The 26,004-nt window shown below is 41.9% G+C and overlaps 1 protein-coding gene across 1 annotated transcript in view; it reads left to right on the forward strand.

Moving 5' to 3' along the window:
- Positions 1 to 26,004, forward strand: part of SNX25 (sorting nexin 25) — a 268,761-nt gene that overhangs the window by 82,095 nt on the left and 160,662 nt on the right. The window contains exon 3 of the mRNA XM_088447009.1: positions 4,466 to 4,682. Within this exon, the coding sequence (XP_088303135.1) occupies positions 4,466 to 4,682 (217 nt within the window). The remainder of the gene's footprint in view (positions 1 to 4,465; positions 4,683 to 26,004) is intronic.

Genomic DNA, 26,004 nt, shown 5'->3' on the forward strand with positions numbered 1-26,004 from the left:
CTGGCAGGTAGAGGCCATATTAATATGGTGTCAGTTTACTCTGGTGGTAGAGTGCAGTCGGAGCTCCAGGCTGGAGGAGGTGGAACCAAAGGGAGAGAGGACTATCTACCAGAGGTTCTCAACTTTCAGATCATGTTTTGAGGATGCAGGTTGGATAATTACTGACCCTACAATATAGAATAACTCACCTGTGCATGATTGATAAAATCCACTAAACATCACCTGTTGGTGGTGATGTTTGAGGACTGGAGTTAAAAACCCCTGAGCTATAATATCTTTAATGTCTCACCATAGTTTAGGGAATTCCTACCAGATAGATGAGAATGGGTAAAATAGAAATATGTGGACATACATATTCATTCAGCAACTCATAAATATATGTATTCTTATGTAATGGTGCGTACACACGGGACGATCGACAACAATAACGATATCGTTGTACGATCTCCCGGGTGTGCTGGATGTTCGATATCCATCATCCAGCACACCATGAACCCACCAACGACCCAAGATCAACGATCGGGGGTCCCTATAGTAACCTGGTCGATATCGACCAAGTTAGCCTGCATGCACGGTCGATGCCCGCGCGTCGCAGGTCATTGGCCATTGAAAAATGCATGCTGTGAACGATAACTATATGATCAATATCGTTACTGTTCATATCTTACATTTTAATCGTACTGTGTGTACGCATCATTACTTTTCTGCACTGCAATTTAGGGCATATAGTAAATCGTTGAGAAGTTAGAAGTTATATATAGCTTGCGAGCTGCATAAGGCCACACTTGTCGAATGGCCATAGGCCTAGTGAGCATAAGGCCTTCCCTTCCTCTCTAAACGTAGGCAAGTGTGTTTCTGATACAGCAGCCATTTTGTTTCATATCTAAAAGCATGTTAAATGATATATGAAAAAGTGTGTAGAGATTAGTGTTTATGTCTCTGCAGGTGTGATTAACTGCAGAGATACATTGGTTGAACTGCTATATAAGTTGTTCTAGTAATAAGACTTATATGTTTAAAATGTATACGTTTAACACATACAGAACAGCTGATGACTGCAGCTCTTAGGGCCTGATTCAGAGGCGCTCGCTCTGAAACAGGGCGGTTTTTTTGTTTCGGCCTCCAGGCCACTTGCAAAGCTGTGGGTGACCACCCACAGCTAGTGCGAGCAGCCTGGCGATGGTCGCGATTATCGCAACCATCGGGCTTGCGTCGAGACCCTGCGGGGAGGGTCTCTGCTCCCGCAAGCCCGAGTGAATTTCCTGCTCTTATAGAGCAGAGTCCACTACTGACATCACGAGTGATGTCAGTAGGGCCACCCACAAACGGCAGACATTCCTAAGGGAACGCCTGCGCTTGTGCAGCCACCCCCCCCTCCGCCTACAAAATGGGGCGAGCTGTCAATCAACATCGACAGCCGCCCCGTCTTGTAGTGAGCCCTGGAGCGACGGGGCTGCTGGGGCTCGAGCATGCCGGAAGCAGCGCGTGCGCAGTGGGGCTGTGCGCTCGCGAGCGGTTCTGAATCAGGCCCTTAGTTTTTACAAAAACAAATGAGCTAACTGAAGGCCTGATTCACTATGGAAAACGACGAATGCAATAGCAATTACGCACGCAGTTCAACTGCGCTACAATGCTAATCCATTGCGATCGCAATGCAATCTCAGCACAAAATAAGGACGCCCACTTTACCTTACACACATCCGTAATGTTTAGCAGGACTGTAAAAACATTGGTACAATCAAGTATCATCGCAGCCTCACGCACACTTGCACAAGCCCTGACCTACTCAGAATGACTAACTTCCATGCACGCTATTAGGCCTCGTAGGGCATCGCAGTGGTTAATTTATGCATGCCCCTGCAACAGCGTTCAAATGCACTGGCACGCCTGCGTTCAGCTGACCACCCCCCATAGTCATTGCGATCGCAGTCCCGATCGCAACGGCTAGTTCGCATACTGCGATGCATGCGCAGTATGCAAGAAACGGACGATTGCATGCGTATTAGCAACTGCGTTCCTTGCTGAATCAGGCCCTGAGATAGCATTTAACTGCAATAAGCAGAACGACCTTGTCGAATTCCTGCATGGGAACAAAAAGATAACGCAGAAATACGTCAATAGTATGTCTAAGGCATAGATGATCAATGAAGACTTAGTATGTACAAATATTAATTGGATGAACCAGAAACGGAACAGCATCTGTCTAGTGTAATTGTTACTTCATTGACAATTACACTAGACAGAGCAGCGGGTGCAGACCGAGGGTGGTTGTGGTGCGCTGACAGCAGTGGAGGTGAGAACAGAGCGGTGGTGGGAGGTGGAGTGCGGGCATTAGGGAGTCAGCAGTCATCACTGCAGTCAGAACTAATAAAGAGCTTTTCACTGCTACATGAATAGACCCCTATGCCTCTATTTTTTAAATCTGCTGTGAAGTCTGAGGTTGTTTTTTTCCTCAATAAGGGCTGCTTATGTTGTAAAAGTTGTGTAATTTGGTAAAAATCCTTATTCAAACTGTGTGTTAAATTGTGATTGGATCTCAGAGGGTTTTGAGTGATTTACCTTTAGTGATATTTATCTTAATCCATTTGCCAGCCGTGGCCTGCATGCATGGCACCAATGGCTTGGTACAAATCTCGGGTAGATCACTGGTTGGTCAGAGGCTGACGTAGGTAGAAAGTGTAATTGGAGCCAGCGGAGAGGAGAAAAGGTGGCCGTTTTGACTCTCCATTTCTAGTGTCCAGATTTTAGTCGACTTAGGACCACTCCATTGCCCACAGTGAGCCAGCCCACACAAATAGAGGAAATATACTAATCTTAATTGTGTTGATGCCAATTGAAAGGAAAATTTTAGTTCCAGACAAGCTATTGTCATATAGGCAAGATAAAAGTCTAAAACCTGGTTTGTCTTATTTTGAGAAGGTAGGGAGAGTTTAACCCTATTTCATAAATAGTGGCCGTATATCTTGATTTGTTCAAACACAGTGGGTAGTGATGAAGGGTATGTGACTGATATAAATAGCCGCTGAAAGCCCGATGCCTATCAGCCCCACGACGAAAATCTTGATGTGTGTATTTATAGGTATATTCATTTGGAAATGCATGATAAGCCACTGGCCACTTCACAGCACTTTAACAAAGCATTGCCCATTTGCTAAACAATGAGAGTATTATATATTATTTAATATAGGTCATGCATTCATGCCATTTCCTGCCATCTGCTACTCCACTTATGTATTGATTTGAGCAACTTCCATTTTGTACATCATTATCTGAGAGGCATATATGGTTTGCGTTTTTTCTTCCTTGAAAGCTGCCTCAGCTTATATATTGACATGAGCAACTTCCAGTCAGTCTGTCTGTCTATCGTAAGTTTTATACAGCAGTTATCCAGCCCAATTGATTGTAGTTGGGTCACAGATACCGTATAGTACTGCATTTTGCATTCTTTATGAACACTGACAATAAATCTAAACATGCATAGACTTAATTGATTGGCAAAGCAAGTGAACATGACCTGAACCTGTAAAAGAAAAAAAAAAGTATAATAAATTTTATTAGATAACATCTACATACTCCTGTCCACATTAGTAGCTTTAATAGGGCACATCAGACTTGAGAACGCAGTCTTACTACATAGCCTACCTACCAACTGTTCAGATTTCATTAATCAAATAAAAAAAAAAAATATTCAAAATGTTTACTGAACTATTAGGCGTTTAATTTGGCTGAAGAGATTTGTACTCTGAGCTCTCTGTGTTCTTATTCCTATTTATTCAACAGTAACTGAAACATACCTTAGACTAGAATTACTTTGTCATCTCCTAATCTACAGCGATCATCCCAAAATGTGCCTGTCTAATTTCCAAGTACTGGTCTAGATGTTGTCACCTTGACATCTTAAGTGCTAGCGCCATGTTTTGGTTGCCATAGTGACCAAGTGCCAATAGATAGTCAGACCTTAGTAGTATTAACCCTCCACTAAAGTGTATTGTGGGAATGTTAATGTCAATTAAAAGGATTATATGAATCCAGTAGTACTGGTTTTCCTTGCTCCCCATTCCTTATGGTCCTCCTCGTTCCAGCATGTCTTGTTGGAGCACCACTGTTGTATGGAGCGGTTCGCACTTAATTTAATGAAATTCAGTCAGTCACTCTCTTTAAGATAAAATACATAATTTTATTACCTGGTGCACCCCCAGATCAGAAAAACAACATAGTTTATCTTAACTTTGTGGACTCCACCCAATACACAATACTTAGGGGGAGCATCTATTTAAAACTTTGAGTATATAATGATTTTAGTACCCATTAAAAAAAGCTTAGATATCATGAGAGCTAACAAATAAGTTCAGTGTGTACTTAAAATGTTGTTTGTCTCCTTATTGAAGAATATATATAGTTTCTGGTCTTGCTGTGTATGTTATATCTGTATGTATATTTTATTCCATCTATTTGTGTCTTCCAGTGTTTGACTACAGCTACCGGGACTATATTCTGTCATGGTATGGAGATCTAAGCAAAGATGACGGTCAGCTTTACCACCTGCTTTCTGAAGACTTTTGGGAGTTGGCCAGACAAGTGCGCAGCCGGCTTGCTCACATTGATATTGTAAGGGTGGTCTGCAACGATGTGGTGAAAAATCTGCTTACCCACTTCTGTGACCTCAAGGCTGCAAACACTAGGTAACAAACTGGAATTAAGTCTTGTGTGTATTATACCAGTGGTTTTGAACCAGTGTGCCGCAGCACACCAGGGGCCCGTCCGTGGAGCTGACACTGGAGGAGTTTCTCACCAGCCTCCTGTACTCTGCAGATAGACAGGGGGGCTGGGCTTTCAATTCCCGCATCTGTGCCAGCTCCACTGATGGGCGGTCAGGGTGAGTGAGCCAGTCAGCTCTTGCTGGACTGAGGCATGAGCGCTGCTGGGGGTGGGCATGGTGGTGTCCAGGACCAGGAGGAGATCCGGGTGTGGATTTTGAACTCTCCTTACTGTCGTCTTCTTTTTAAAAAGGAGTAACAAAGAGAATGCTGTCCCTGATGCCACTCCATGCATTTCAGTCATTTCATATCTTATGAATTTATTTAATTTAATTTTTTTATAGCATTTATCAGACCTGGACAAATTTCTAGTTAGGAAACGCACAACAGAAGATAATAATAAGGGATCAGTAATAACTGGCACTAGTTCTGGTACAGTTTGTTACTTCTAAAACCATTGTGCACCAGTAGTTTTTTTTTTTTTTTAATGATAAAATCTCTCCTTCCAAAAATAAATAAATAACTGATGGTGTGATTTGGAAATTTTAGCATCCTGTTTAGTGTTCCATGAGTGAAAAAAGGTTGAAAATGACTGTGTGATACTGTCGATCACCCAGTATAAAGGAGCAGGGGTGTATCTTGGGGTCCGAGCGCCCCTGGCAAACTAAGGGACTGGCACCCCCCTCCAATGACTGCTTCTACTTGAAAAAATAAAATAACACACACTGGGGGTAGTTTAATTCAGACACCTGTAGAAATAGGGAGAATATTTTTTTTTTTCTCTTTTTAATATATATAGATCTTTTACAGAACTTACTCTATTGCAAAACACTATTTACTAATGCCAAAATAAAAGGAAAAGCTTGAAATCATAGCATCAAAAACAAACATGCATTATGGGTAAAATAATTTACATATATTCAAATTGGACTGTACACTGCATTATGCTTTTTTAACTCTGCCATATAATTCACTGGTAAAACCGCCCACATGGGTCCATTGCTATCTCACACACAATAATAAAAACAGCCCATAAGGATTATATCTTAATCCTGACACCTGAGTATCCACAATCTATAAAGATCATAGTCAATTCCCCATACTGAGGAAAAGATAAATGTATTAGTACTTACACTGGGGGTAGTTCAACTTACACGCCTGTAGAAATAGGGAGACAATATACAGTCAGGTCCATAAATATTGGGACATTGACAGAATTTTCAGATTTTGGCCTCTATTCACCACCACAATGGTTTTGAAATGAAACAAACAAGATGTGCTTTCACTGCAGACTTTGAGATTTAATTTGAGGGTAATTACATCCAAATCGGGCGAACGGTGTAGGAATTACAACAGTTTCAATATGTGCCTCCCATTTTTTAAGGGGCCAAAAGTAATGGGACTATCAACTCAAAAGCTATTTCATGGACAGGTTTGGGCTATTCCCTCTTTATTTCATTATCAATTAAGCAGGTAAAAGGTTTGGAGTTGATTATAGGTGTGACATTTGCATTTGGAATCAGTTGCTGTCAACTCTCAATATGAGATCCAAAGATCTGTCACTATCAGTGAAGCAAGCCATCATTAGGCTGAAAAATCTAAACAAACCCATCAGAGAGTTAGCAAAAACATTAGGTGTGGCCAAATCAACTGTTTGGAACATTCTTAAAAAGAAAGAACACACCGGAGAGCTCAGCAACACCAAAAGACCCGGAAGACCACGGGTGGATGACAAATTAATTATTTCCCCAACAGTTGGCCAAATCAAGAACACTCTCCAGGAGGTAGATGTATATGTGTCAAAGTCAACAATCAAGAGAAGACTTCACTAGAGTGAATATAGAGGGTTCACCACAAGATGCAAACCATTGGTGAGCCACAAAAACAGGAAGACCAGATTAGATTTTGCCAAACAACATCTAAAGAAGCCATTACAGTTCTGGAACAACATCCTATGGACAGATGAGACAAAGATCAACTTGTACCAGAGTGATGGGAAGAGAAGAGAAGGAAAGGAACTGCTCATGATCCAAAACATACCACCTCATCAGTGAAGCATGGTGGTGGTAGTGTCATGGCGTGGGCATGTATGGCTGCCAATGGAACTGGTTCCCTTGTATTTATTGATGATGTGACTGCTGACAAAAGCAGCTGAATGAATTCTGAAGTGTTTCGGGCAATATTATATGCTCATATTCAGTCAAATGCTTCAGAACTCATTGGACGGCACTTCACAGTGCAGATGGACAATGACCCGAAGCATACTGCAAAAGCAACCAAAGAGTTTTTTAAGGCTAAAAAGTGGAATGTTATGCAATGGCCAAGTCAATCCCCTGACCTAAATCCAATTGAGCATGCATTTCACTTGATGAAGACAAAACTGAAGGGAAAATGCCCCAAGAACAAGCAGGAACTGAAGACATTTGCAGTAGAGGCCTGGCAGAGCGTCACCAGGGATGAAACCCAGCGTCTGGTGATGTCTATGCGTTCCAGATTTCAGGCTGTAATTGCCTGCAAAGGATTTGCAACAAAGAAAGTTAGATTTAGGATTGTTTAGTTTGTCCCATTACTTTTGGCCCCTTAAAAAGTGGGAGGCACATATAGAAACGGTTGTAATTCCTACACCGTTCACCTGATTTGGATGTAATTACCCTCAAATTAAATCTGAAAGTCTGCAGTTAAATCACATCTTGTTTGTTTAATCTCAAAGCCATTGTGGTGGTGAATAGAGGCCAAAATATTAAAATTCTGTCAATGTCCCAATATTTATGGACCTGACTGTATATATATATACTTTTTTTAATATATATATATATATATATATATATATATATATTTATATTTATATTTTTTCAGTTATAACACTTACTACATGCAAGCACTGGAACAACACAGGAAAAGAGGGCATCAATAACAAACAAGGTGCATTGTGGGCAAGATAATTTGCATATATGCAAATTATCTTGCGAATAGAGCATTGTGGGTGATGTGGTGCTTACACTCTTTTCCTGCAAGGTTGACATATGGGAATTAGTGAGTGGTGATTGGTATGTGGTGGGTATTGTGGGAGAAGAGATATATTAGGAAAAAAAGAAAAATTAGTCTCTCTAATTTTAAATGTTTCTGATATAAAGGGACATATAAGAAGCCTGATACACATTAACAATCAATGGAGGACACTGATAAGAGCAGAGGAGACAGAAGGAGACCAGGGATCATTTACTAATGACAGCTGTCTGCGGCGCAGAGTAAACAGGAGACCAGTGATCATTTGTTAATTATGTCGGGTGGGAACAGTGCCCCCCCCTCGGCCGGCACCCTGGCGAGGGCCATCCAGGCCAATAGGAAGATACGCCCCTGCAAAGGATCATACTCTCATGGTTATCCCTATTAAATAAGTGCACCAATGTGATAGTTTATTAGGCACACTGGCCATTTTATTTAATCTACTACTTATGCATCAAGCTCCGGATAGCGAGACTCCAGTGAAGCTTGTTCCGGATAGGCAACATCATATAGTCTATAGGTGGTGTTGGATAATAGAAGCCTAATACAAGCCTATGGGGTTCACAGTGGAGACAGAAGGATACCCTGGTCATAAACCCGGAAATAAGGGGCGTCTTAAGAGAGGAGGGGGCCCGTGTGCTGTCTCTGTCTGGGGCCCCCTCCTCTCATCCCGGCAGCGCACTTAGCGCAGTAGACTCTGAGCACTAGAAGATTCTAGTGCTGTGTCAGTCTGCTTCGCAAGCGCAGTTCTCCGGGGAAATGGTGCGGCAGATATTTTCCCAGCGATTGTTCTACTACGCATGCGCAAAACACTTGAAAAATGGCCACCGGAGAGGTAAGTATTGTAAAAATGGCTGCAGTGTGTGCGGTGTGGGCCACCCTGTACCCATTATAGATACGCCACTGCCGGAAGTCCTTACACCGCAAGAGACTACTCTTATCGGAAGAGCTGTCCTTTGCGGTCTTTATTGCAAATCTTCATGCATACGATGTTAATAAACACTGGGATGTATCACATTCAGAATGCAATGCTTGATGCATCCCACCCTAAAGGTTTTAATTGACTATGAGTGCAGCATGCTAGGGGATCTCAGAGGCACCAGCATGAGTGTACTGGGTGCTATTTAAATAACATTCATCTTACAGGATTGGGTTGTGGGAATCAGACTGTTGATTTATGATGCTGACAGTGGCTGACCCCTGTTCTACAGAGTAGCAGGTAACAACTGCATAAAGAAGTGCAGAAAGAGACCTATCAGAGCTCACAGATGGTGTCAGCATTGCAGGGTGGTGGCTAATAAATGGTGTGACTTGTGCTTTCTATGGGGCTACCATAATATTAAATACCAGATGGTATGTGAACATATTTGCCAGCCCTTGTTTTCCTTGGCATGGGCCATGCTACATTTGTTTTTCAAAGAAAGTTTCACGCCCCACGAGTGCAGGAGGTCTTGAATGTAAATAAGAGAGATAATAGTTGTTGGATGAGTGCACCTAATACAGTGTCCCCTAGGTATGCAAGCAGTATTCAGTGTACAGAAAACGTCATTGTATATAGTAATTGATCAGCTCCCAAAAATAAAATGAGAATGGTTTACAATGAATTTGTTAGTAGAAGTAGAAAATGTGACCTGGCTGCCCTTTGTGTTGCAGTTACTAGCTTTGTCATCTTATAGAAAGAAAATCGAGGTCTCTGGGCACTGCATGCTATAAATCTGTATGTACATAATCAGTACTTTACTACTTCTGAATTGAATTAGTAATTCTTTAAAACCATGTTTTTTCCCCCATCTTGTTCCCAAAGCTCCCTTTTGATGATTGCCCTACGACACCAAACATCTGAGCGCTCTGATATAATGTACAGCTCTCTTCAGTTTATCTAGAAATTGTAAAACCTAAAAATAAATCAGTTTTTATTCTATTTACTGCTGTTAGTAATATACTTGTCACTGGTGCCTGACCACTCATACAGATGCTGCAATCACATTAGCTGTGAGGCTATGTGGATGATTTGCCATAATGCTACCTGACAATAACACAATGTGAGATCTGTGAGCTGTCTGTCTGTGATTACCCTTTCCCTACACGCACGGCTGATTACATAGTGACTTGGTGCCTGGGTTCCCTGTGTTTACATGACTCATATCACCAGCGGTAACAGCCATAGGAAAAAAAACCTGTCCCCCACAACAGGAAGACACAGGTGGGTCTCGCCTACATACAGTGCGGACTCTCCTTCCTGTCATTATTTTTAACATTGTGATTGCAGGAGATGATCTCTAATGACTCTTGTTCTCAGTAATTAACCCCATTCTCTGCTGGGGGTTATCTCATCCTCGTGCTGTGGTTATTTTTTCACATTTGCACATCAATATCAATGATTTTTTTATTGTGATACTCAGACAAAAATGGTACCTTTTGTTTTACAGAAGTCTGTTTTTTTTCTTCAGAAAATAGATATTGTCTTTTTACTCATATATTAACCCAAATGGGCATAAAAGTGTTTTGTTTTTTTTATTGAAACTTGAAGAAAGGAAACCAAAAGCAAACTTGATTTTTTTTTTCTGCCTTAAAAACACCACAAAAAATACTTTTGCGGATTTTGTTTCGTCAATAAACCACTTTTACTTTTGCGGATTTTGTTTCGTCAATAAACCACTTTTACAAAATCGTAAAAAGCCGGATTCTATGTGAAAGTATTAACAAAAAAAACTGCGTGTGAAATGAAAATGTTTTTCAAATTTTCACTGTCGCTTGTTGAAATGCTTTCTATGTGTAGGGGGAATATGATAGCCAACAAGGCCTAACATTTTAAATAGTAGACAACCTGCCTTATTAAATGAGGGACCACCTTTATTATTTGATACAAGATGAGGGACAGCCTCCCCCATCTCTGGATAATTTTATTTTTGTGTGCGGTTTCTGTTATACACCTTTTCCACTGCTGCAATAACCTGGGATATTGCTGGGTCTACCCGGGTCGCAGCTCAGTGGAAAAGCGTCCCTGAAAAATAACCTGGATCTAGTGACCTGTGAATCCGATCCTAGTCGTGACCAGGATTGAATCTTGGAAGGACCCAGGTAATAGTTCGCTGTTAACGGCAGATTGGCTGGCTTCAGTAGTGCTTGGAGATGACATAATCTCCAAATGTCCACTGTAACGTCGAAAGACCCTGGTCTGGTGTGAACAGCTGGACACGGGAAATAACGCCAACCTGTGCTCAGTGTCCCGGTTGGAGGTGGGTTTATGGTGGAAAAGGGGTGGTGATCACCAGACAATTAACTATTAAACGGGTACATCGTTGGACAGGGTGCCCCCATGTGTGTGTGGGGAGAGGGCACAATACACCCCTCCCCATCTGTGGAAAATTTATTTTCCTTAACACTGGCCAATATTGTCTGGTGATCAATAGCTGCTAAGAGGGCCACATAATTTGAAATTATTTATTATTAATTTCATATGTGGGTACCCCCAAATTTACAGATTTTATTATGGGTGTTGGGGCGTGATTGGTCCCAAAATGTTGTCTTTTGTAGTGCATGTTAATATTATCTGGTGATCACCATGCAGGAGCAACTAGGACACATAATTTGAAAGAACAGTATCCCTTTTTCAAATATATGGGTGCCCACACAGTTGCTGGTGCCATTATGGGGGTGAGTGGGACACACCATATATGGGAAAACATATGTTTCTTCTTCGGGGTCCATAGGGATCCACAGGCATACCATGGGGATATTATGGTTGGAAGACCTGGCACCAAACAGTTAAAGCTTTGGCTCCCAGAATGTCCCGAGTCCTCCTCCATATATACCCCGCCCCTATCCATAGGGACTTCAGTTTTGTTGTTTGGTGCTGCAGGATTCAGTCGCACTGTTGTAACAGGGGACTGCTCAGGCAGTCCTAAGCTTTTTTAATTTAAGTTTTTTTGAGTTGGCAGTACCAAGCGTATGTATTAAAACGCATGTACTGCGACTCCGTCTACCTCCGCCGGGCCGCGACATCAGTGATTGTGCTGGTGATTTCGGCGGGTCGTGTCTGAGCTGACCTGGAATGTCAGGCAAGGCGATTCCTCGCTTACGGGGAATTGCCCGTGGCAGTCCTTACTTCTGGTGTCAAAGACGCACCAGAAGCCGCTGCTGTAAGGACCAGGGATTGTCCGCACCCTTCCTACACCAGCCGGGGCCCTATCGTCTGACGCCGGGGATCGGCAGCAGACGCAATCTGCTGCTACGAGGCCAGCATATCCGGCTGGTTAATGCAGCTTAGGGGAGGTAGGCACTCCCCCGGGAGCTCCTCCCCTGACCCATACGCAGTCCTTACGAGTTTTTTGCGCGTCTGGGTTACTCCGCCTACCCTCCACGTGTATGAGACGCTCGCGGTCCATGCAGTGCACCCGGTAGCTGTTGATCTTAGGACGGTCTGGGTCAGTCTCCCTGTATACACCTCTCCCTTGGTTAAGGTATACGGTGCTCTATGTCCTACCATTCCTTTTTTTTTTTTTTAAACAATTTCTTTTATTGAGACACTGCACGTAAGCACCATCAAATACATCAAAATAACAATCACAAAAAGTACAGATATACATAGAGTACATTAGATATATAGATCATAGTGTTTCGGACATAATAAAGTAACAAATCAAAAACCATACATATATATATGTAGCTTATGATAGCAGTTCTCCTCCATGTAAACACTGTATATATCCTAGTTATCAGATCATATTGTATATCAGATAATGTTTGAAACTTGTAACATCTGACAAATACAACCAAAAACAAATATAAATTATACAAGAACAAAAACAAAAAGGGCTCTCTCCCAATCCTCCCCCCCCCCCCCCCCCACCCCCAAAGGAATCACAATCATCTGCATCCGATGTAAACACATTAGGTCGTAGTAGAGTTGATGTCTATTGGTGGATTATTTCCAATAGTCTGGAGTAAAAACCAAGATGTATCCTTCACACTATAATATATTTGGCGCCGCATGTCGAGGGATAATGTAGATATATATGATTCCCACATATCAAAAAATTTCTCTACTTTCTTTTCCTTCTCTAAGACTACCTCTACCCAATCCATTCGAAATATGTTATATGACTTTGCCTTAAATAACGCAAAAGATGGGGAGGAGGTAGAAATCCATTCCTGCAGTATCGTTTTACGAGCAGCCGCGCTTATTGCCAATAACAGTCTTCTGCTTCCCTTGCTAGCCCTCATATCTGTAGGTATAATGCCAAAAATAGCCCACTCTGGAATGAAAGGGATATAATTGAGTAAAGCTGACTCCGCATATCGTTTAATCCGTAACCAAAATCCTCGGACTATTGGGCACGACCAAAAGCAATGATATAAGTCTGCATTATCTTCTCCGCACCTATAACAGGAATGAGAAACCGAACGTCCCATTAAAAAACTCCTATGCGGAGACAAATATGCTCTGTGAAAAATGTTTAGAAACATCTCCACATATATTGTTGATGTTAAAGATTTACAAGTATAATTAAGGGCAGTCAATAACTCGTCAACTGTATACAAGGGAAATTTATGAACCCACTGCGAAAGTCCCCTAGCATTGGACGTGTGATCCAAAGATATTTTAAAATATTGATGATAATTAGAAATAGCTTTCTTAAGTAATGGAGGTTTGGAAAGAAGGTCATCTACTGGATTATTCCAATCTTTCGCCGCAAACACCTGGATTACTGAATTGATATAATGTTTTGCCTGCAGGAAGGCCATGGGGAACCCCAACAGAGTATCATACTTTTCTGCAGCTTCGCTAAAAGACAAAGCCCGACATGTTTCTTTATCTACTAAACAACCTATTCTCTGAATGCCACCCACTCGCCATATTGTGAACGGATATGTCGCCTGCCCAGATTGAAAATGCGGATTTCTTACGAGAGGAAGAAATAATGATTTGTGTGAGTTAAGGCCCGCCTCATGTCTTTTTAAATGCCATACTCGTTTTGTATTCCACAATAATGGATTAGTTTTAATTGTGGTGGGTGATTCCTGATCATGGGAGTGAAGAAACGTAATCAAATCGCCCTGATCTAAGAACTCTCGTTCAAGTGATGTATTGGCATAATTTTCTGTTCCATTTATCCAATCCGACAAATAGCGGACCATAGCTGCCTTGTTGTATAATCTGATGTCTGGAAAGCTTATTCCCCCATTCAATTTGGTTTGTTGCAATTTTATCAAACTAATCTTAGGCCGTTTACCATTCCATATAAAGGATCTAAATATCTTATTTAAAAGTCGCAAATCCTTAACTGTAATGAACAAAGGTAAAATCTGAAGCGTGTACATTAACCTTGGAAATGAAATCATCTTGACTAAGCTCGCGCGTCCCATATATGACAGAGTGATATTCCTCCAGCCTTCCAACTCGTCCGAAATTTTTTTTATAATGGGCCTATAATTAAAAGGATATAAATTTGCCAAATTGTTAGGAATTACAATACCTAAATATGCAATCCTGTCCCTGGCCCATTTGAGTGAAACATCGCTAGGCAGACGTGGCAATGAATTGCGCAAGCCCAAATAAAGTGCCTCTTACTTACTGATGTTCACTGCAAACCCTGATATTTCTTCAAAACTTTTCAAAAGCCCCAATATATGAATTAGACAGTCATGAGGATTGGCAGTGTAAAGCATAATATCATCCGCAAACGCTGTTAATTTTATTGTTTTAGAACCAATTTTTATCCCTTTAAAAAGATCGTCCTTCTCCAGTATTCTAATCAACGGATCTATAGCTAGATCAAATAAGAGGGGTGAAAGGGGACACCCCTGTCTTGTACCTCTGAACATCTCTATAGGTGCACTAGTACACCATTTATCATTAGGGACGTCACTGGGGAAAAATAAAGATATTTGATCAATCCGATAAATGAAGGGTTGAACCCACGCATTTGTAATATGTTAAATAGATGGGGCCATAACACTGTGTCAAAAGCCCTTGTCGTATCTAAACTTAATAAAGTGTTAGTAGAAATTGAAGATACCCCAGCTGACACTGCCACTGCAGCAATAGCCGCTCTAACTCCTCGAACTGAGTGACGCCCTTTTACAAAACCCAATTGATGGGGAGTTAGTAATTCTGGCAAAATAGTTTGTAAGCGACTTGCCATAATTTTAGCTAATAACTTTGCGTCTGTATTTAACAAACTGATAGGTCGGTATGATTCTAATTTTTGTGCATCCTTTTGAGGTTTAGGGATCAATATTGTGGTAGTATTCGTAAAATATGGAAATGGAGAGTTGTTGTCTATTATATCATTAAACAAATCCACTAAAATCGGAGCCACCTGATGCCGCAATATTTTATAATATTCGTTTGAGAAACCGTCTGGGCCTGGTGATTTCCCAAGTTGTAACTGTGATATAACCGACAGCACTTCATCTAGTGTTATTTTCCCAGAGAGTGCCTCCTGTTGTTCTATAGTTAATAAAGGCAACAAGTCATCAGGGATCAAAGCATCATATCGAGATTGATCAAAAGGAAGATCTCTATACAAGTCCTTATAGTACTCCTCAAACTTACTCATAATCTCATTATTCGTAGTGATTAAAGCATTGGTATGCGGATCTTTAATGGCTGTGATATACGTTCTTTTACGCCAGGGCTTAGACATATTGTCCTACCATTCCTTTGTGTTTCTCTAGTGGATTTAGAGTTAATTGTAATTATATTACATGTGCATTGTATGTGACTGTTTGCTAGCTGCTGACTGATACTGTTTTTTATTTCTATCTGTCAATTATAACTGTCCCTGTTATTTCTTTCTGAAGTACTTCACATTCATTGAGATTTTGTGAAGGCTGTCACATAACTTTGCGATTTTGCCTTTACTTTGAGTATATCAAAAGATAAAGGGAAACAGGAGGGGGATGTAAGGCCATAAAGGAGGGTTTGTTATGAAGTGCCACCTTACCAGTCCGGGTTACCTGTTGTTGGATAAGAGCCATCTTGTAGTCACATTGCATTGTTACCTTTATACGTATATATGCTAAGCGTAAAGGGAAACAGGAGTACAGGCAGGTTATTTATCCCTGCTATTGCTCCGTTTGACCCTCAACTACCAGGATGGTAGAGGTTAAATTGTACTTCAGTTGTGCTTCACATTTACTTGTGAAGTATACTGAGCTTCCATCCCCCTCTCCTAATTAGTTGGAGAAGCTCAGCTGCAATTGATCATGGAAATGTCTGCTGAGGGGAGATTTGGCTCTATGAGTATACCTTTCTCCTTGTACCAAGGTATATAGCACTGGAATCCTACTAACTTTTTTGTGTTTGTGTAATGGTACATACAGACGGGACGATCGATAACAATATCGTTGTTTGATCTCCTGGGTGTGCTGCACTATCGATCATCCAGCACTCCACCAATACACCAACGACTATAACGATCAAAGATCTGCAGTCCCTATAGTAACCTGGTCGATAAACTACCAGGTTGGCCTGCATGCACGGGCGATGGTCGATATCGATATCAACCATACGTGCCCACGCATCGCAGGTCGTTGGTCAACGAAAAATCCACGATACTAACGATATGATCGTTATCGTTCATATTGTCCAATTTAATCGTACCGTGTGTACGTACCTTTAGTTGATTCGGTGCCAACTTGTAAGTATAATTGTATGCATTTCACTTATATCCTATGAATGTGATATTTATATGCATATAGATCCTACCAAACTTGTGTTTAGGTATTTGCTTTTAATGCCCTTTTGCAAGTATATTATATGCATTTTATGTGACTTATGCTAACTGCTGAAAAAAAATTAAAAACGTTTGTTTTCATTTGTTTTTCCTAACCCCCAACTATCTGGTTTATAGGGGTTAGACAGTGCTTCACCTTTATTTTTATCTGTGAAAAGGGTCACATTACATTGTTAACCCTACACTGGTTGCAGGTTACTTGCAAGTATTTCCCATGTCTCAGGACAAGGGTAATGTTGTCCCTGTGCTGGTTTAATGTAAATCCTGTGCAGTTGGCCTCTCAGGATTTCATACAGGATGGACTGTGGGTGAATTGTTATATACCACAACAGTCCACCTCGCCAGCACCTGTTCAGGGGTAACCTTGAATGTTCTCCTGGTCTCAGATTATGAGGCAGTTAGTGGACCGTGTATAAGCTCCCACTTTGGATTACCCACAGTGATTACAGCCTGCTATGTTTCCCATACGTCCTTTCTGGATGGAAGGTTATGTCCACTCTGTTCAGAATCTGGTTTTTAGCATCTACCTATCTGCAGATGTTACAAGCAAATAAGGCATCAGCCTTCTAAGCATATAGATGGACTGTACCATTCTTTCAGTCCACCCTGTTTTCAGATTCTGATATATCATTTGAGGAAACAGAGGATACACTGTTTTCTCCCTCTGGGCCTATCTTGGAGAGGAGGAGCACCATTCAACAGTGGATGTTCTTCTCTAGCAGGGACGGGTATTCAATTCTCATTGTAGAAGATGAAGTACCGGCTCCTAAACCCCGATAAAACTGGTGTTCAGCACCAGAAGGTGATTTGTTCTTGATTCAGAAGCTAAATGGGTATCGCTCTATTCTGAATCTGAAATAACTCAACAGGTTCATCCATGTAAAAGAAGAAAAAAAGTATAGGAGCGCTTGTTTGCAAGGATGAAACAATGAAGTATGTAACAAATGTTTATAACACAGGTTCTCAAACTCGGTCCTCAGGACCCCAAACAGTGCATGTTTTGCAGGTCTCTTCACATAATTACTAGTGAAACTGTTAGCTGCACCTGTGGATCTTTTAAAACGTGTCAGTGACTAATGAATACACCTGTGCACCTGCTGGGTAATCTGCAAAAAGTGAACTGTGTGGGTCCTGAGGACCAAGTTTGAAAACCATTGGTTTATAACAATATTAAAATGCAAATAACAGCAATATCACAAATGAGTAAATAAGAGTAAAATAACTCTATGCAGGATTCAGACCATCCTAAACTAGGTGCTCATATGGCCATGATGATAGAAATTAATGTACTGTATAAGTCCATATAGAAAGAATGTTCCAAAGTCGTAAAACAATGTTGTCACTGTTGTAAATAGAAACAATGTGTTTTCTTTAAATGGAAACAATTCTCACAATTGGTTGCCCCAGCCTGAGTGAAATAACTGCTGTAGGGAGCCGCTGTTAATGGAAACAGAGAAGAAAGTCCCACAGACACAGAGACCAGGTATGGAGCAAACACTCTGACCGCTGATAGCGGGAGTATAACTGGCAAATGAATTTTATAATTACCGTCTCCTTCTCCTATGTCCGGTTGCTCTTATGTGGAGATGGTGTGAAAGGATCTCTGGAGTGTGGTAATGCTCTACCGCTCGTCAGCGGGAGCGTGTTGCTGGATGCTAAAAGCCAGGTAGCTCCGTGCTCTGTATCCGGCTGGCTGTGTCACTGATAGTGCAGTTCAGTCAGCGTGTAAACTCACGGAGGGCTCGCAGCAGCCTCCCTGCAGGGGGGGAAGGACCAATGAACACTCCAGTGTGTAATAGCAGTCTGGCAACAAACAGGATGTTCCTTGACGCGTTTCTCCGGGTACACAGTACCCCCGTTTCCTCAGAAGGTGTAACATCCAGTGCTCAACATGGAGTTTAAATAGCTGTGCTCATAGATTCTAATTAAAGATCCTGCTTGTTAGGAGCTGCCAGTTTGGAAGTATTGTGCATTGTTTTTTGGCTGACAGGCACACCTTATTTTCTTTAACATATAGGTTCATCCATGTGCCCAAGTTCCGTATGTTGACCCTACGGTCAATTATTCTGGCAATGGAACCTGGGAATTTCATGGTTCCCTGGACATACAGGAGGCATATCTGCAGGTACCTATTGCACTATCCACCAAGGGTTTCTGAGTTTTACTGTTCGTCACCAACATTACTATTGCCCTTTGGTCTGTCCACAGCCCCTCGGGTGTTTACCAAGATAATGGCGGTCTTAACTGCTCATTTCAGGAGGAGTCAGGATACTGCCGTACTTGGAGGACCTCCTGATATTGACAGTCTATGGAGGTTTTACAATATCATCTCCAGCTGGCCATTGCCTGTCTACAGGAGCAGGGCTGGATAATCAATTGTAAAAGGTCTTCCTTTTCTCCAACAAGATGGTACATCTGGGGGTGCTCCTGGATTCCCTGGCACAAAGGATCTGTCTACCAGTGGACAGGTTTTCGGCTCTACAATTGCGGATGAGCAAATTGCTCCGAAATCAGAGGGTATCCGTTCACTGTCAGTCTGGTTCCAGAAGAAGATTGCTTCATTGCCAGATGTTCGAATTTATTCCAAGGAGTTCTGCGAGTTCAGCCTCCTTTTGTTCCACCAGTAGCACCGTGGGATTTGTCTTTTGGTTCTTAAGGGGTTACAAGCTTCCCCATTTGAACCTTTAGACTTTGTAAATTTGAAGTGGTTGACAGCAAAGAGACTTTTTCTTCTTTATCTCTTCTGCTCGCAGAGTCTTGGATTTGGCACCACTCTCTTGTCGCTTCCTATTTTTGATTTTTCACCAGGATAAAGCTGTTCTTTGTACAAGGAAGGGTTACCTTCCTAAGGTAGTGTCCCGTTTTCATGTAAATGAAAAAATTATAGTTCCAGCTTTTCAGGCTCCAGATCTTTCTGTAGGTGAAGCCACCCTGGATGTAGTTCGTGCTCTCCGTATCTATGTGGAGTGCACAGACTCTGTTAGAAAATAAGAAGCTCTTTTTTTATATGGTTTTCACAAATGAGGATGGCCAGCTAACAAGCAGACTCTGGTGAGTTGGCTACGCATGACTATCTCTCAGGTATACACAGGCTGATCCTCCTGTCCCAAGCACGGTGACAGCGCATTCTACTCGGTCTGTAGGGCCATCGTGGGCATTCAATCGTGGTGCCTCTGCTGAACAATTGTGCAAGGCAGCCACGTGGTCTTCTGTTCGCACTTTTCTTAGGTTTTATGACTTTGATACTTTTGCCTCCCAGGATACTTCCTTTATGCATCAAGTTCTTCTTTCTACTCAGTAGCGTCTCCCATCCTAGGGGAACTGCTTTAGGACATCCCCATGGTATCCCAGTGGATCCCGAAGAAGAAATATAGAGTTATGGTAGACTTACCTAGATAACTCCTTTTCTTCGAGGACCATAGGGTCCACAGGGCACCCACCCTGTCGCACCTGACTTCATTGGGTGGTTTTCTTTCGGTCACAGATTCCCTCATCTTCTGTAAGTGTGTTTCTGGTGTACGATTGTTCTTCCTTCTCCTCTTTCCTTATCCTGCCTTTAGGCTTGTTAACTAAACTGAAGTCCTATGGCAAGGGGCGGGGTATATATGGAGGCAGACCCGGGGCATTCTGGGAGCCACAGCTTTAACTGTTTGGTGCCTTGTCTTTCAACCATAATATCCCTGTGGACCGTATGGACCTCGAATAAAAGGAGATATCTATAACTCTAGATTTTCCGTAGCGAAAGGTACTATTGTCCAGTGATCACCAGACAATAGCTAGTAGGGGGCCACATCATTTGAAAGATGTGAGTGCCCCTGATTTTATGGATGCCAGGTAAGTGGGAGAACTTTCCTCATCCCTGGTCTCCCAACATTTTTCTGTAGTGAAGCAGGGGTTAATGCCTGGTGATTACACTAATCACTAGGCATACATTTCTATCGGGACGCATAGGGTGGGATGCAGCAACCTGAGAAGTGCGGTCAAACCCCCAAAATGCGGATTTTACCGCATTTCTCATATGCACCAAGCCCCGAAATGCGATGCACTCCGGGGCTTGGTTGCGGTGGGTAACGCCATCTTCCTGATGGGCTTCTATCGGAAGAGGGCTGTGAGAGGGATCCCTCACAGCACCCGCGCAAAAGGACGCCAGAAGAGCTTCTGGGTCATAGACCCGGAAGTCCCTCCATAGCAAAAGGCCGCTCTTACCGAGAGATCAGCTCTTTGCGGTGCTCGTCATGCATACCGGCGTTACCAACGCCGGCATGCATGTGAAGGGAGGTGGGATGCATCGCTCCCATAGTTTGAAAGAAGGGACTCCCTTCTTTCAAACAAGGGTGTGCACATCTTTTTCATTTATACAGTCTCCTTTTTAATTAATTTAATAAATTTTTTTAATGTTATATATAGACCTGTACATTCAAAATAAATGGAACAAGTCTATGGCCTTTTTCACACACAGGAAATTGTGGGTACAAAAAGTACATATTTCCATATGGGCTTTTACATTTATATCAGTGCGCTTTTATATTACATTAATATTGTGTATGCGCCTTTAATTTGCATAGGCTTCTCCTTTGTCCTTGTATCAGTTTCTTTCTGACTGCAAATGTTGCATCTTTTGCTTTAAGCTTAGGCAATAAAGTAAATACCTACATGTAAAATAGTTTTAATGTGCCATATAGCATATCTGAAACATATGAGGATCTATCGGCCTGTTTGTATGCCTCCGCATCGGGCTACGCGATGCAGCCACCAGCTTATTGCCACCTGCACCGATGACAGCGTCTGCATTGGGACTTGCTTGTGAACTCACACTGGGATTTTCAGCTTTGTTCAGTGGCACAACCACCTAGTGGACTTTGCTTAGAGCTGCACTTCATATGGATCCGCACTAAACATGTCTTTATGCCGGACTGCACACTGGTAAATAGGACTCCTCAGTTTTACCTTATTTGGATCATTCACAATAATGTGCAATATTAGGACGTCGGTAAGCCCATGTTTGGGCTGTAATAGTTATGCACATAGGTAGAGCTAATAGTGCATTCATTTGTTTTTGTTTAAACTGCGATTTTTCAGGACATTTTGTTTTGACATTTTTTAAATTTTGAATTGATAAACATATCTTTTAAGTACACTTTTATATGTTTTGTATTGTGTGGTCATTTGTTGATTATTAAATGTTAATTTATTTGCACGTGTCTTGATTCATTTTCTACCATGCCAATTCTATTAACAAGCGCAGTGCCTCACATTGATCTTTAATAAAGTAATTGCCGACATACAAAATTGTTTTAAAGAGCCATAGCACAGACCTGAAACATAAGGTGCTAGTAACAGTTTCTCTTACCAAGTAGGCATTTTAAATAGTGTTTTTGTCTCATGATTGTAAAGGTCACTATTGATTATATTTCTCGCAAACTATTACAGGCAAGACTTATTGCATCTTTCCCTTTCTATTGATCTCTAGTTCTCATTAGCCAATGTTAGTATTTATGAGTGTTTATGACATAAGACAGCGAGACTGTGGAGCCAGTAGGCTTTTGTTTCCCTCAAGCACAAAAAAAAATATTCCTGTTTACAACGTCCTGTAAATACAGTACCGTATTTATGTGTAATGGCTTCATCCTGATAAGACTCAAAACACATCCCTGACAAATGCTACGTCTATCCCACATTAAATGCCACCCTCCCATAACCAAACCACTCTTACATATTTCTGATGCACACATGTAGCATTGCTGTACAAATCCCAGTTGCCATGTTGATTTAGAAATGCCCCCAGAACATGTCTTTCTGTTGTTGCTTATTCTTCTTTCAGCTTTGGTAGTGTCACCTCACTGTAGCGTATCTCTGGCAGCAATAACAGAACAGCATTTCACAATGCGGTGTCTTTGAAACTGATACAGTCAGGTGCATAAATATTGGGACATTGACAGAATTTTCATATTTTGGCCTCTAGTCACCACCACAATGGCTTTGAAATGAAATAAACAAGATGTGCTTTAACTGCAGACTTTCAGATTTAATTTGAGAGTAATTACATTCAAATCAGGTGAACGGTGTAGGAATTAAAATGTTTTCTATATGTGCATCCCACTGTTTATGGGGCCAAAAGTAATGGGACAAACTAAACAATCCCAAATCTAAGGACTTAGGTTTAGGCAGCGGGGAAGGGGGATTAGGGTTAGGCACTTAGAGGGGGGATTAGGGTTAGGCACAGAGGGGAGGTTAGGGTTAGGCACTCCTAAGGAGGGTTAGGTTAGTTTATACTTACCTTAGGGACGATTGTGATTTCCAGCGCTGTCGGGCTTCTGCTGCCAGGCTCTGCTGATCTGTCGGGCTGCCGGGAATTGAACTGCCGGCCATGTGGCAGCTGGGATTCCATACCGATTCCCTACGGTCACATGTGCAGTAGGGGTTGGGTACGGAATGCTGGCGATTGGGGTCCTGGTGGTTAGAATCCCAACGCCGGCATCCCGACAGGGTTAGGATACCGACACCTGTCGGTCTGTATCCAAAACCTAACCCTACCCCTCTCTCCCCGCTGCCTAAAGCTAACCTTCCCCTCCCCGCACCATTAACCTAAACCTCCCCCTTAGTCCCTAATACTCTGTCTAGTGCCTAACGCTAACTCTCCCCCTATACGCAGGATCCAACAGAAATTGATTAACTACAGGTTTGTCTGAGACAGCTTTAATTAAACATTTAAATCCTTTATGAAATCTGTTCATGTTTCATTGTGGTGTTATTCAGATTCATAGTACTTATTGTAATGTATGCTATATTCACCATGCACTTTAGTTCATCTCTAAAAGAATGGACAAAGGTATGTGACATACCTCGTGACACTCTTCTGTAAATGTTGATGAAAATTGTGTTTTTGTTTGTTTTTTTTGTTAGAAAAAAAATACTGTTCTACAACCTTATCCATTCCTCAATAGAAAAAAGCTTTGTAAAACAAAAAAGACAATATAACTGGTAGTATGGATCAATCTGATCACATACTTCATATCTGATTTATATTCCACTATTAACATATTTCTGATTTTATGAGTGAATTAGTTCTGTGATAATGCAGTGATTTAGCTCTAATTCAATCTTTAGGGCTGGGCTATTTATTTGGTGCACTGTAAGTTGGCGTTTTCTCTTACAAACCCCAGAGACTATTGTATGGTGGAATGTTTTATAATAATAAGCCCATGACCATGTAATTCGAACAACGGCTGGAAATACTTGGATAATGGCGCTTTAGGACTCCTACATACGGACATTGAGAATTGCTACTTAAGGCACTACAAAACACATTAATTAATACATCACCGCTTTCCTGAGGTTTCCCTGAAGTACTATATACAAGGAGCACATTTTATTAAATACATACTTCATTCAAATTAGATAAAATGTAATTGCAGATGAAATGCCAAGAAATGATCTAATAATTTGTGAGTGCCTGTTTGTGTTTCTGCTCATTCCAGATTCCAAATTGAATTTTTACAACTTAATGAGGCTCCTGCTAAAGTTTATGGTTCTGAAGGTGGTGATGGAGAAGATGCTATTTGTGAAAGCAGTCATGGATTTGAAGTACCTCAGTCCTCCTAACATTTTATCATTATACAGAGAGACTATAGCCACTTTGTATGAGCTTTTGAAGATGATAAAATCAAATTTGTATTGTGTACTTCATGGTGAATCAGCTGCTTCTCCCAATCAGGTGCAGTCCCATTCTCCCTTCACCAAGCTGATATCTGAGTACCAGAAGTTAACCTTTCTGGAGTTGAAATGTACCAATCACATTCTGGAGGGAGCTTCCGTTGAATCCAGCCATCTCATTGGCAAGTCTTATTCATCTGGATCAAGTTCGCTTTCCCGGGCAGGCAAGCCTCAGACAGTACCAGAAGCGCCATCGACCTGATCCCCCTCCATTCATGTGCAGAAATGACCCTACCTGTTCTTATTACAAGATGCACAAAAGGCGTTTGGTCACATTCTGTGGGCCTTTCATGTTCAGAATTTTCAGATTCCTGTCTGGAATCACAGCTTTAATGTTATCCGAAAGCAATGTTGTCATGCAACAGGTTTTCCTCCTGTATGTCGACGTTCTCCTGATGGTATCAGATTCGATCTCATCACACACCCCCCCACCACCTTTTTTTGTTTTTATAGAGATTGAGGACTACAGCTATTACTCAGTGTATAAGACTAACATTTAAAAAAAACTGACATTTCTGCCAAATGATATGAAATGCTCATTGGGACACAATTTCTCCTTTCAATGGCACCAATTCAAAATTGAAGCATTTATGTTGGAGAAGCTGCTCCACCGAGGGCATGCAGCATCTGGGAAATTCCATAATGATATTGGCACCCTGAGTTCTAAAGCACAGGCCCGCAGAACTCAAGAGAGATTTTTGTGCGAACCTGTCTAAGGATTTCATCTCCCATCAGACCAGTGTACTTGGTGGGCTAGCGGGTGTCAAGAGAGACACTTAGGTCTCGAGCCCTACGCCAAGCTTACCAGAGTGAGCATGCCAAAAGCAGAAATGCTCTTGGTTTTAAACACAGTCTAAAGGGACACAGAGTTGGAACTCCAGAAGTTTTTGGACAGAGGATTGGAAGTCCATGCCTATGGTGTCTTTGTGTTACACTGTTTTCTCTACCAATGTTTGTTATTTCAACATATTATTTTATATGTTTAATAAGAAAATGAACAGTTTATGCTAAAATAGACTTTTTGTAATTTTACTTGATTGTCTGCCTAACTCTGGGGGGGGGGGGGGAGATGCTATCACAGCTGCTAACATGGTAACAGCTGCGATAGCAGTATTATGTTAATGCAGCAGGAGGCATCACGCCTCCTGCATGCATCACGCCTCCTCCTCGGACGCAGCGTCAGATCTGCGTGAACCTTGGCTGCTGAGTGACCCCCTTTCTCTTCAGCCCTATCACTCCTGCCAACCCCTTCCCCTGACCCCTCCGACTTGCCTTCTCTTCATAGTTGTGACAACACATCTGAAACGTTGATGATACAGTTGGTGTCTGTCTGAACTTTTTTCAAATACGGGGAGTGCCGCCCTTTGTTGAAAGTTATTTATTTATATATATATAATATAATGACGTCACACACACAAACTCAGCACCCGGCAGGCTGTCAGCTATTTGACAGCTGCTTCCGGTGTGCGACTTCAACCAGTCGGCGAAACACGTGGCAACCTCGGCGCCCGTAACTTGCGCTCCCGTGAAACCGCCCTTCCTACGTCCCTGTGTACATCTGTGCGTGCGCCCCGAAAATATTCATTGGTCGGGCATGACTAATTGATCAGCTTGTCAAAGTTAAAGTCTGCCACATCGTGCAGTGTATGTGTTGCTGTGGCCAAGCAATGGACATTTCCCCTGGTCCTTCACATTGTAGTAATGGGGAAATGTCTCCTCTCCAGGGGAGAAAGCCAGATGATATGGCCATACAATGTGAGACATCTCCCCCAGTGTATGGCCAT

The sequence above is a fragment of the Taudactylus pleione genome, unplaced genomic scaffold (assembly GCF_031769625.1).
Source record: "Taudactylus pleione unplaced genomic scaffold, aTauple2 ptg000408l, whole genome shotgun sequence".
Taxonomy (NCBI): Eukaryota; Metazoa; Chordata; class Amphibia; order Anura; family Myobatrachidae; genus Taudactylus; species Taudactylus pleione.